Raw genomic sequence first — 12720 nt, forward strand, 5'->3', positions numbered from 1 at the left:
GGATGCCATACTCAAGGTAGGCTGAGAAACACTGCATGTTCCAGGCCATATTGAGATCTGACACCTGGCACGTACCGACTTTAAGCCATCCAAGGGTAACCAAATCTCTGTGCCTTTGTTTAGCTCAACCGTTTTTGAAATGCTGCTATGGGTGCTCAATTCCTTTCACAGGAACTTTACTGTGATCCAAGTCTAAATTTCTTTTGGGGGAGGAGAAAAACCGCAACAACTTAGATTTATGCTTTTAGCAATTAATTAGCAAAAGAATCAAACTAAAAGGAATGCAGAGTAGGCACATACTGACTCAAAGGACCTCAAAGCTAGAGAAAATCCAGCAGTTTGGTCCACTCGCTCAACCAGTGCAGGATCCTCCGTCTGCCCTCCTCACTGCAAAGCAGCTCCATGATCTCAGGGGGTAAGAGAATTACTGGGTGCCAGGCCTGGTTCTGGGGCCCGTATCTGTGTTCTCATGTTACTCTCCACAACTTCCAATGAGTTATATTACCTTCCTTTTTCAGAGGTGAAAAAAATATGTCTCAGTGAAGTCAAATCTTTCAAAAGTCAAAATAGATACTGAGTCCTAGGCTCAACATCTCCTGAAGAGATCTTAAACATTCTTCTCCCAAAGAGAAAAATCAGGAGCAGCATTTGGTATAATGTTAGTAGTGGATAAAGTCCTCAAGTCTCCTCAGGAGAAACCCAGAATTCACAGAGGCCCTTTGTGTTAGGGGCACAAGAGTGTTGTCTGACTCTTTGATAGCTGTCACAACTTCGCTTACCCAGACTGATATGGCGATTCCCTTGTGCAAAACTACTGCACAGGTTTGAATGGTAATGGTATATGAGCAGTTTAAACCTCATTTACCAGATCTTTCATTACAGAAATGAGTCTTTCTACTTTTGCAGAATAAAATATCCTTAGTCGTTCAACTTCCACTTCCTTGCCCCCAAGATTTTTATTTTACATTTAAGGCCTCTGGCTTTCCAAGATCTTGCTGTTGTCTAGTCGCTTGGGCATGTCTGTATCTTTGTGAATCCATGGACTGTAGCCTGCTAGGCTCCTTTGTCCCTGGGATTCTCCAGGTTAAGAATACTGGAGTAGGATGCTGTTTCCTTCTCTAGAGCATCTTCCCAAGCCAGGGATCAAACCTGCATCTCCTGCATTGACAAGAGGATTCTTTATCACTGAGCCACCTGGGAAATCCTCTTCTAAGATCTTGTGCCATGTGCTCAGTCACTCAGTTATGTCTGACTTTTTGTGACCCCAGGCACTATAGCCCACCAGGCTCCTCTGTACATAGAATTTTCCAGGCAAGAATGCTGGAGTGGGTTGCCATTTCCTAGTCCAATTGGCTTTCCTGTTGGTAAAAGATGCAGGAATCCTACGTGGCTGGAGCCCCACACCTTGATAAAACTGAGAACACAGTAGCTGTGACAAGGATGGTATTGGCTCCTCTTGGGCCCCTCAATTGCGAGCTACCCTTTCCTTTGGCTCGCAGAGTCTCCAATATTCTCTCCAGGGTCCTTCTTGCCTCACCCCATCGTGGCCTACCTCGAGGGACTAAGAGCCTGAGTTTGGGGCTGTGTGCTAATGCATGCAGGATGGCCCACAGGAGGTGGCTAAGATCTTAGTTCCTTGATAAATCAGATAACAATGTAGCTTCTGTGAAAACATATTAAATGCGTTTGGTTTTCTAATCTACAAGAGGTCACTACTACTCAGGGCATCTGTCTTTCCCTCTCCCGCCTTACCGAGAACATCGCTGGTGGCCATGATATCGCATGTGTACATCGCTGCCATCAGTCGCTGTGGCTTCACTTGCAGTGCGTAGCGACAGGCTTCCTTCATGGTGGCTATGAGCTGTCCTGAAAAGGGCCCGTAGCAGTCAGTGAGTGGAGACTCTCCTCTCTGGGAAGCCCTCTTCTCAAAGGGCTCAGAGCCATAGTCTTGCAGCTCCTGCTGTTCATCTCCACCTGAGCGGGTGTCACCTTCCCCCTGTCTCTCCTTCGCCAGATCACCCGGTTCTTGATTCTGTTTATTACTTGCTGTCTGTTCTTCAAACTTGCTCAGGTCCCATTTTTCCAGGACAAAACACACACCCATGAGTGGCTCCTCGCACATGGGGCCAGAGAGGGTGGCTAGCTGGAAGCCGCTCACAATGCTGTTGCCCAGGTCTCGGTACCGACTGGCTTCTTTTGAAGCTTTGCCATCGAGGCCTGTCCACACTGAATTATGAAAATCCTCACTTTTATTTACTAGTATGTTGGGCCCACATTTTCTTGGGCCAAATGACCAGATTTGGTCCACCGTGTTCCTCCACTTCCTCCCGGTGAGGTGGTGCTCGAGCTTTCCTTTGAATTCCCAGATTTTCTCTTGGGTCTTCTGATGGATCATCTGAGGATTATTTTTGCCCTCGTTTAGAGAGGACGTTAACTGCTCCATAGAACGAATCAGGTCACTGCTTTCTTCTAGAATCTGAGTCACCTCCTCTGGGAGCGGCAGGGCTCGGACGCTGAGTGTGGCAAGTTTGTTGGGAGTCGTCATGGTGATGAGCCCATCGGAGTCAACCTGGATTCCTTCAGGGATTTTGCTCTGATCCTCCTTTGTTTGGTGGATGACCGCAACTTTCTGTTGTTTGCCGATTTCTTCATTGACCATGTCAACTTTCGGGGGTTTTGTGATTGTTTCTCTGAATGGAATGATGGGTTCAGATACACTGATTTCAATCTTTGCAAACCTACAAAGTTGAGAGGAATAACACAAGGTTATCATCAAAATGGCATCAGAACTTCCATGGAGCAACATTACATAATGAATATTCTGCAAAAATGTAGATATATAAAAATTATTTCACTAGGAAATATTGGTGATTTACAATCTATCAGAATTCAAAAACCGCTTTCATTTCAGATTGAAAAGACTACCTGTAGTGGGAAGAAATCTTCAGGGAGTTCCTTGCATATACCAGAATCTCACTGCTTTGTTCACTCATTCTCAAAACAAATAAATCATGTATTTAGATAAAACTGTTTTGAGTGGAGAATAAATGTTTTAATAAGATTGACATATTAATTCTTTAAAATAATATTTTCCAGTTGAAGAATCTGGATAAGGAAAGCTCAATGATGAAAACTTAATAATAGAGAGGAAAAAAAAATTCACAGAACATCAGGATATCCTCTCCAATCCTGACAGTGTACTTGGCTTTGATGAGGCTCATGGTGAGGCCAAAAAGGTCAAGGAGCTTGTTCAGAGCGGCTCTCTCCTAAAGAGCTTCTGCAATGATGCGAATGTTCCATACCTGTACTGTGATTACCGAGCCCTTGAAACGCAGCTAGTATAACTAGGGAAATCAAGTTTTATTTTTATTTCATTTTAATTACATTTAAATAGCCACACATGGCTGCTGAACATCTGAAATGTGGCTAGTGTGACGGAGGGACTGAATTTTCAATCTTATCCAACTTTAATATCTGGCCACTGTATTGGACCACAGAAGTCTTGACCCTCAGTGTGGCATCAGGTTCAGAAAGCCGCTTTTCTCACATGCCATCAAGTTTAGTTTCACACTGCACTTTCTTTCAGATGAGCTGTAAGTTCACCAAGGGCAGATTCTGGAAACTGGCACGGTTTGAGTCTGATGACGATAAAACCAGGCAACCTTTCTTTTTCTCTTATTTTCTGTCTACCTCATTCCCAGGTAATACTAAGGCTTTGGTCTGGTCTACCATTGGCAATGTGGATGGATATATGTATAAATGTACATATATATGTACATGCATAAGTGCATATGTATGTACACATATATACTATAAGATACCTCTGGATTCTGGAATAACGCTTTTTCCCTGGGAACTGTGATTCAATAAGGAAATTAAACACTGAAAGTAAAACGTTTTAAAATGCTTACTTTTGATTCTAGGTTTGTTTTTGCTTTCTACATTTTGTGGGTACAGGACAGGTATTTGGTTTATCTCATTTTATACTTTTTGATAAATTTGAAAATTCAATAAATGGTTTTCTAAAAATCATGTTACCACAAGTGGTTTTAGAATACAGAACCCAAAGAGATCATAAAATGTGGAAGAAAATTAAAATGTTCTGAAAAAATATTCCCTTCAAGGAAGATTTTGTTGCCAGTATGTTTACTTTCAAGGATTAGTTTATTCCAATGCTATATATATTGTTGCAGAATATATAACAAGATGGGTATCTACCTGACACTTTATTACTACTCTGACACTGGATGAAGGTGGCAGACACAATCTTACCTAAGAACCGGCACTTGTTTTGAAACATTCACAAGCTCTGCGCTGCCAGGGTTTAAAGAACCTGTAGCCTGAGATGTAAAATTTAAGATAAAATAACAATGAAAAAAGATGTGTATATATATGTGTGTGTGTGTGTGTTCTTCCCACTAATCACTTATTATGTACGAGGCGCTGTGGTACATGGTTTACATGTGTTACTTAGTAGGTGTATTACTATACTCATTTTGTAGAGGAGAAAACCAAGTAAGAAAGATCAAATAATTTCTCCAAAGTTACAGAACAAGTAAGCTGGGTTTCAAGTCTAGTTCTGACCTCAGAATCAATGTGTTTAGCCATTATGCTATCCCGAAAAATCCAATTAAACAGCATACTAAAGGAGTAATTCACTACAATACTAAGTAGTTTTTATTATAGGTTATACAAATTGATTTGTATTAGGACATCTGCAAAAATATCACATTAAAAGGATCTAATAATCTATTCAACCATCTTTACAAATGCTAAATGGCATTCAGTAAAATTTAATATCCATTCCTTGTTTTTCAAAAAGAAAAGCACTCAGAAATTTTAGAAATAGGAAAATGTTTTTAAAATTATCATTATTTAGAGAAAATAAGTTCATATACTGAGAACACTCAAGAAAACAGATTGCACAGCTACTGAAACTGTGAGTGAGTCCATCTATGACACTCCCATTTCCCTTGTATTATAAGGTCCAAAGGGCTAAAAGTCTCATTAGTCCTTCTAATTTCTAAGGTTTCCAAGAATTCTCCCACAGTCATCACTTGTAAGATTAATTAGAATCACTCCACATCATGGAAAGGTTGGTGTGTGTATGGTTGTCATACCTACAAAGTGTCTCAGAGCTAAAGGTTCTTTAAACCCTGGCAGTGCAGAGCATGTGAATGTTTCAAAACAAGTGCCAGAGGCTGAGACTACATTAGTAATCTTCCATGGCTTCCTGCCATATCTGAGCATTACTGCCTTGAGAGGTGGATGGCGAGAACTCTGACAGTTTTGCTGGCCAAAAGACCACAGGTAGCCCCCTTGTCTCCCACACCTGTACTAATGCATTCCTGAACATGTGTGTCAAAGTCAAAAGGACTTATATATTAGAAGGCAGGTTCTGTCTTAAAAAAAACAACCTTTAGAATTTTCTATACGTTCTTATTCTAAGTATAACTGCAAACTTTAACAGTCATATCGAATAGTACACAGAGCAAAACTAACTCCACTGATCTATGACTTGTCACAATGTGAACACTCATGTAAACCACTACTCAAGTTAGAAACATTACTAACCCGCAGAAGGCCCCCTCATGTGTTCTCCCAACCCCACAAATGTGACCACTATCTTGATTTTCACTGTAATCCATTTAAATTATTTTTTATCACCTAAACATGTAACCCCTATACTACATACGTTCCGTTTGGCCTGCTTCTTGGACTTCATGTAAATAGAATCAAACTTATTTTTTTCAATTGTCTTCTGCTCAACATTATGCTATGAGATTCATCCATGTCTGCATAGTTAGCTTGAGATTATTATATAAAATTCCATAATTTTTTTTCCAAAAAAACTCCATTTCAAGTTTTTTTCAGCTTTTGTCTATTAAAATTTTTATTGCTATGAATATTCTTTCAAAAATTTATTTATTTTTTAATTGAAGGATAATTGCTTTACAATATTGGTTTCATTTCTGCCATACATCAAGCTATGAATATTCTTGATACATCTGTCCACTGTGTGTTACATATAGATAGAATAGAAACGAGAGTGGATCTGCCAAGCTATGGGAAATAACTATCTTCTACCTCAGGAGATAACACCAAGTAATTGCTGACTTGAAGTAGAATTCTAATTACCAAAAAGTGTTATTTTTAAAGGCAAGTTAATGACCTGAGAAATGTAAGGTTACTTAACACTGGGTTTTAATTTGGTAGCAAAAAGAAAGAAAATAGTTCAAAAACTCCAAAAAATAACATTTTAATATTATTTAAAAAATAGAATAAAATAAACCCTCTGCAGGACTTTCCTGGTGGTTCAGTGGTTAAGAATCTACCTGCTAATGCAGGGGACACTGGTTTGATCCCTGGTTGGGGAACTAAACCCCTGCGGCAACTAAGCCCGTCCGCCACAACTACTGAGCCCAGGCAACCTACAGCCTGTGCTCTGCAACAAGAGAAGCTACGGCAATGAGAAACCCGAGCGCCGTAACTAGAGAGGAGCCCCTGATGCCACAACTAGAGAAAGCCCGGGCACAGCAAAGAAGACCCAGCACAGCCAAAACTAAGTATATAAATAAAATCACACACACACACATATATAGAGAGAGAGAGAGAGAGAGAGAGATACAGAATATAAACCCCAAGTAGGTGGTGCTGCAGAAGCAGCTCTTCTTATTCTGCTGTATTATTAGTAGTATTAAAGCAGAACTACAATAGTACCTACTACTACTACTACTACTACTAGTACCACCACCACCAATTTTACTAGGTTGCTTTAAGAATTAAATGAGACATGCAGACTTTAACAGTGACTGGTATGTAATATTTAGTAGGTAATTATGTTGATTACTTACAATTATTATTTAACTATAATGATCATGGTTATTAAAGTCCCAGAAAATTGAAAAACAAAAGCAAAGAAGGCCACTACAGGGCCATTCATCAAAGAAAAACAAATGATCAATAAATACATTAAAAAATGTTTCAGTATCGTAACTAAGCACAGAAAGTGTATATTAACAATGAACAAACATTTGTCTTCCAGACTGATGAAAATATAAAAAATTATGATATACAGGGCTGCCAAAAGTTTGGGAAAAGGAACACTTCCAAGTACATTTTGCTAGTTACAGTGTAAATTGGTACAGACTTTAAGGATAATATGGATTATAAGCCTAAAAAATATGCCAGCAATATAATATGCTACCTTCTGAGTTAGCAGTTGTTAGCAGTTAGCAGTTGTTAGCAGTTAGCAGTTTATCTGAACCAAATAATCAGAGCTGTATATATAGATATCTGTAGATATTTGAGTATGCATAGAACAGACTAGGGATTTATCAACCCAAATGTAATGGTCATAATTATCTCTGCATGGTAACTGAATGATTCTTTTTATTCTTCTGTATTTTCCTAATTGCTGTAATAAACATATATTACCTTTGGAATAAAGAGGAAAAACACAACTCACAAAAAGTTATTTGGGAATAGTTATGCCTATTTTATGACACTTACATATCACTATGATAGAAAAATATGCAGATTTACTGAAGGTCTCTACTGCAGAGATGACATCAATAAGGAAGTCTATCCTAACTACAGTCTAAGTTCACAAAATATGATTTTGTTTTGTTGCCCCGACATGCTGTGTGTGTATATGCTTAAATACGTATTTATGAAAATATTTTATGACTTACACTAAAAATGCAAAATCATGCAAGCAGAGCAGTGAATACTATTAGTAAAAGTATATCTATGGTCCAATAACACAATAACAATTCATGTTTAAGTTGAGAGCACTCAATTTTTCTCCAACAGCAAACAACAGTATACGTTCAAGGGGCTTAGCAAACACTAAGACACCCCACCGATTGGGGCTCCATCTCGGTCGCCACCTAACCTTTCTTTCAAGTCATCCAGGCAGCGCTGAAGGTGGACTTCCCCTGCTGTGACTAAAACGTGCTCTCCTGTTTCCTGAATGAAAACCTGGACACAAGGATCAGCTTGGTTTAACAGCTTCATTCCTTTGACGAGTTGAGGCATTTCACCTAGATTAACAAAATGAAATACTGATTAAATACAAGGTAAGGACTGACATAATCTAAAGACAGCATCCATGGGAAAACTCATGACAAATTCTGAAGGGAAAAGCATAATGTGATGAACTTTTACAACAATGGTTTACTCTGTTTTCCCAAATAATACAGCAATGTGAAGAAAACTATCTTCTAATAATTTATTTGTACAGACAGCTAACATGAGACACATGTCACAAACTTATCATCAAGGCTCCCAAAGCTGATCCATACCACTTCTTCAAACTCTCAGCAGATATAAATTACCATTATTACTTGTAAATCACCAAAATATATTACAAATGTATATATACGTAGAAATGTAACAGAACTCTTTCCATATAGTACCTATAAAACTATAAAATCAGTATTCTAATTAGTATGAGAAAAACTGAGGTCAGAAAAAAAAATCACCATCTTCATTTCATCAAAATCTGTGTAACTGGTAAGTGGCCCTGTAAAAACTGATATCATGACTTAGTAAAGCCAATAACGCATGTCTTCCATTGGACTGTGTGTAACTTTGTGAGGTGCATTTTTCAGTAATAACAGTCACTAATATTAAGGGCTACAATAAATGGAGCCTAGAAACAGATCTGTGCAGCTATCTTACAAAGTGTTATGGTAAGGTTTTAAAAAATAATGAAGCCTCATTGTGGAAGGCAGACTCTAAGATGGCCCCAAGTCACCCTCGTCTTCTGCTAGTCACACCCAGCGCAGTCCTCTCCCACAGGGAACCGGGCTGGCCCGTCGGATCCACACAACACTGCAGACTGGAATGTGACTCCTAAGGCAGATCACAGAAGGCTTCTGCTTTAGTGTCCTGGACTCCTGGTGAAAGCCAGTCACCACACTGCACTCCAGGATCACCAAGCAGCTGTGAGGAGAGGTCCCTGTGGAGGAACCCAGGTCCCCAGTGAGCACCGACTTGTGAGACCCTGTGAGTGAACCACCTTGCAAGTCCAGGTACACCTTCAGATGGCTGCGGCCTGTGGTTACACACAACTACAACTGCATAAGGCCCCCTAACTGAACCCTTCCAGAACTCTTGACCAGAAGAATCGCCAAGAATAATAGGAGTAGCTACTGTTCTCTCAAGTCACCAAATTTTGGAGTAACATGTTAGGCAGTCCTAGGTAACTAACAGAATTATAAACCACAATCACAAGTGATTGGGCTGGCCAAAAAGTTCATTTGGGTTTCCCTGTACCATCATACTTATCTGTTAAGGGTCTCTGGGATCCTCAGTAGCTAGGATATGTCTCAGAACCTGGGGCAGAGACAAGCTTTCTGAGGGCCCAGCTCTGAGGAGAGAGGGGATATACAGATACAGGGGCAGTGAGCTACTACACACGTCAACAGAAATCTGTGTTTGTGAGCAAATCACACGTTTGCTCTCTGGTTCCCCTAGAGCAGTCTGGAAGACACTTCACTGGCTACCCCTGAACGCTGGCAGCAGAGTCACGGGGAACAGGGGGTGAGTGACACTCACAGGAAGTAAAGTACAAGAGTCAGTGAGGATCGGCCAGGCACATGGTAGGAACCGAAGACTAAGTATTAGTTATTAATCCTATAGGGCCTGGTGTGTGTGGCTATCACACAGCCAGACAGAAAGGGGCAGGGAGTGCTTTCCAAACACAAAGGGAATGCCAGATGATCTAGCACACCCACGGGGGAGCAGATGTGAATTCTCAATCAAGCAGTCTTGCATAAGATTCTAAAGAACCAGTCACATAAAACATGAGCTCTGCTGAGACATGACCCTGTGCCAGGGTTCTGGGGGATGCAGAGATGACCCCGTTTCTGCCATAAAAAAGAAGATAAAGTCTCCCTGGATAGCAAAGGTGCCTAAAGATGCCAGATTCCTAAGAGAGAGGTTAGATTCCCCTGGAAATGGTGGTGGTCTATATGGTCTTATGGCTCTGTGAGTTATATACCCCTGTTATGTACCTCCAGGAAAATTGACAGTCTACTACTGAAACAAACCAGGAGAAACCAAGCATTAAATGCATGTATTTAAAAAATGTAATGAACATCACATGCTTTTACAAACGAGGCCATCTTACTTGGGTGTTTCGGTTCAATAGCAACCCTCACAATAGGGGTGGCTTCGAAGTTGAGAGGTATGAATGGCGGGCAGGATGGTGAGGTACACAGTGTGGCCGACTTCAGCACGAAGTCCTGAAGGCCTCCAATTCCTGCGGGGAGGAAAAGACCCATGGAGTCAACAAAAGAAGACAAATTCTGAATTTATGTTAGAAAAATAATGTCAACCCAGTATATATGTCACAGATAAAAAACACTTAAGAAATCAGGCTAAAACGTGACCACAGCAGTGATCCTGTCCAGATACGTATGTCTGAAGACATCAATTACTTTTTAAATTGGAACTCTAAAATTTTTAAATACATTAATTTGATGAAGATGAGTCTCTACTGAAATAATCTCTTTTGCCAAATCGACTTGCATGCGGGTAAACAGAATTTTAGAGACTTTCAGACCAGAGTATCAGCTACCCCACACCTCATCCCTCTCCTGCTCTGATCCACTTCAGGCTCCCAGATGGGAGTTGCATAAGCTTCTAGAGAAGGGGTTTCCATGCTCTGGGCTGCATACTGGGATCTCCTGTCAGATCGGCTGCTGGCAGCAGACTAGAAATAAAGTGCACAATAAATATAATGTACTTGAATCATCACTGTCTTCCATGACACTGGTCCCTGGTGCCAAAAAGGTTGGGGACCCCTGCTCTAAAGGATACATATTTGTCTTTGAACAGACAGGAACAGAGAGAATGCCTCCAAAAGTGAGATGAAGGGATCATACTGAACCTCACATCCAGAGTAAGAGCCGACAACACTTTAGAACAAATTAAGAAACACATGGGCTGCCCTGATAGCTCAGCTGGTAGAGAATCTACCTGCAACTCGGAAGATCTGCTGGAGAAGGGATAGGCTACCCACTCCAGTATTCTTGGGCTTCCTTTGTTGGCTCAGCTGGTAAAGAATCCACCTGCAATGTGGGAGACCTGGGTTCGATCCCTGGGTTGGGACGATCCCCTGGAGAAAGGAAAGGCTACCCACTCCAGCATTCTTGCCTGTAGAATTCCATGGACTGTATAATCCATAGGGTAGCAAAGAGTCAGACACGACTGAACAAATTTCACTTTCACTTTAAGAAACACACAGAAGGGCCACTTTTATGCTTTTGGTTTCAGTTCAGTTCAGTTCAGTCGCTCAGTCGTGTCCGACTCTTTGTGACCCCATGAATCGCAGCACGCCAGGCCTCCCTGTCCATAAGGTAAACGTTAAAGAGGGCATGGAAGGAGAGGCCACCTGTTTTAGGAGAAAGTGACAGGTGAAAGGGGCAGGGATATTCAAGCAGCGTTCTGCTTCTCCATCTCCAGCTTAGAGACAAGTATGGAAAGGAAACAACTCTGCTGCTGTCGGCTGACAAATGGATGTAAAGGTACAGGGTGCTGTGGTGCCGCACCATGGACCACCCATCCTGGAGGAGGGAACTGAAGCAGAGCTTTCCGACACACAAGCCCAGAAGGTGGCAGAGGTCTCTCTGAGTCTGATCACACCGGGTGAAAAGCCCCCTCCAGCTGCCCCTCCTGAAAGTCTCCAGGCATCACTCTCCCCACTACACTACAGGGTCACTCCAGCTATAGGAACACCTTCTTCACACTGGGCTGGAACATGTCTCCCCCATCTCTACACACTGTCCTGAGTTCCATTCCTCAAAGGTCCACAGAAAACGTGCTTCTTCCACTTTTACCAACTACCCTTTGGGTTTCAGAGGCATCTGTCAGGCCCTTTTAATCCCTTTCTGTCTCACACTAAACCTCATTAGGTCCTCTGACTTTAACTCATGACATGACCGCTAGAACTTTCCTGTGCAGGGGACCCTCTTCAGACTTATGTCTCCAAGGTGCCGCCGGTTCATTTCCTTGGTCAAGGTCTACACTTCTTACTGCTGTGTGTCCTGGCCCAGCACACAGAGACATCTATGCCTGGCCATGGCTTACTGTTAATGTCCCTTACGTACCACGGCAGACCTGGGCCTGCCCAAGTTTCCATCAAGTCTACTAGAAATAACAACATCTGCCATGAATACAGGGGGTGAGGACAACCTTACAGTAAATACTCCCCCTCAAACCTCATCCATCCTGCTCTGACCTCTGGCGAGCAGGCACTTCCTTCCTGCTCAGATAGCACATGGTTTCAAGGAAAAGATAAATGCTGGTCTCTCCTCTGTGTCACCAGGGAAGCAGGCTGCAGATGGTCACTATATTCTGAACACTGTCTCTTTAAAACCTTCTGGTTTACATTTTTGCTGTTCTTGTTACTTAGATAGGCCCAGATTTGTGAACATGATTGCAACTCCCCTAGAAACAGAAAAACAAAAAGTCATTATTCCTAGTCAAGATTAAGATTTTAAGGAAAAGATTATGCTCCAATGACAGTCATTGGAGTTATTTCGGTGAATCACAATAAAATGATTTAAAAATCACTTTGAGAATTTCTTGTTGCACTGTCAGATAATTATTAAGTATAGAACTTTATATTTATACAAAACACATTTTAAAACAAGCTTTCTGTTTTAAAAATGATGTCAGATCAGATCAGATCAGATCAGTCGCTCAGTC

General features: G+C 41.2%; 1 protein-coding gene across 3 annotated transcripts in view; it reads right to left on the reverse strand.

Annotated features, from left to right (window-relative positions):
- Window positions 1–12720, reverse strand: part of EFL1 (elongation factor like GTPase 1) — a 110614-nt gene that overhangs the window by 17678 nt on the left and 80216 nt on the right. For all 3 annotated transcript variants that reach the window (XM_061394511.1, XM_061394509.1, XM_061394510.1), the window contains exons 16-18: window positions 10139–10270; window positions 7898–8045; window positions 1753–2738 (exon numbers count right to left, since the gene is read on the reverse strand). In XM_061394511.1, the coding sequence (XP_061250495.1) occupies window positions 1753–2738; window positions 7898–8045; window positions 10139–10270 (1266 nt within the window). The remainder of the gene's footprint in view (window positions 1–1752; window positions 2739–7897; window positions 8046–10138; window positions 10271–12720) is intronic.

Source organism: Bos javanicus, chromosome 21 (genome assembly GCF_032452875.1).
Source record: "Bos javanicus breed banteng chromosome 21, ARS-OSU_banteng_1.0, whole genome shotgun sequence".
Classification (NCBI taxonomy): Eukaryota; Metazoa; Chordata; class Mammalia; order Artiodactyla; family Bovidae; genus Bos; species Bos javanicus.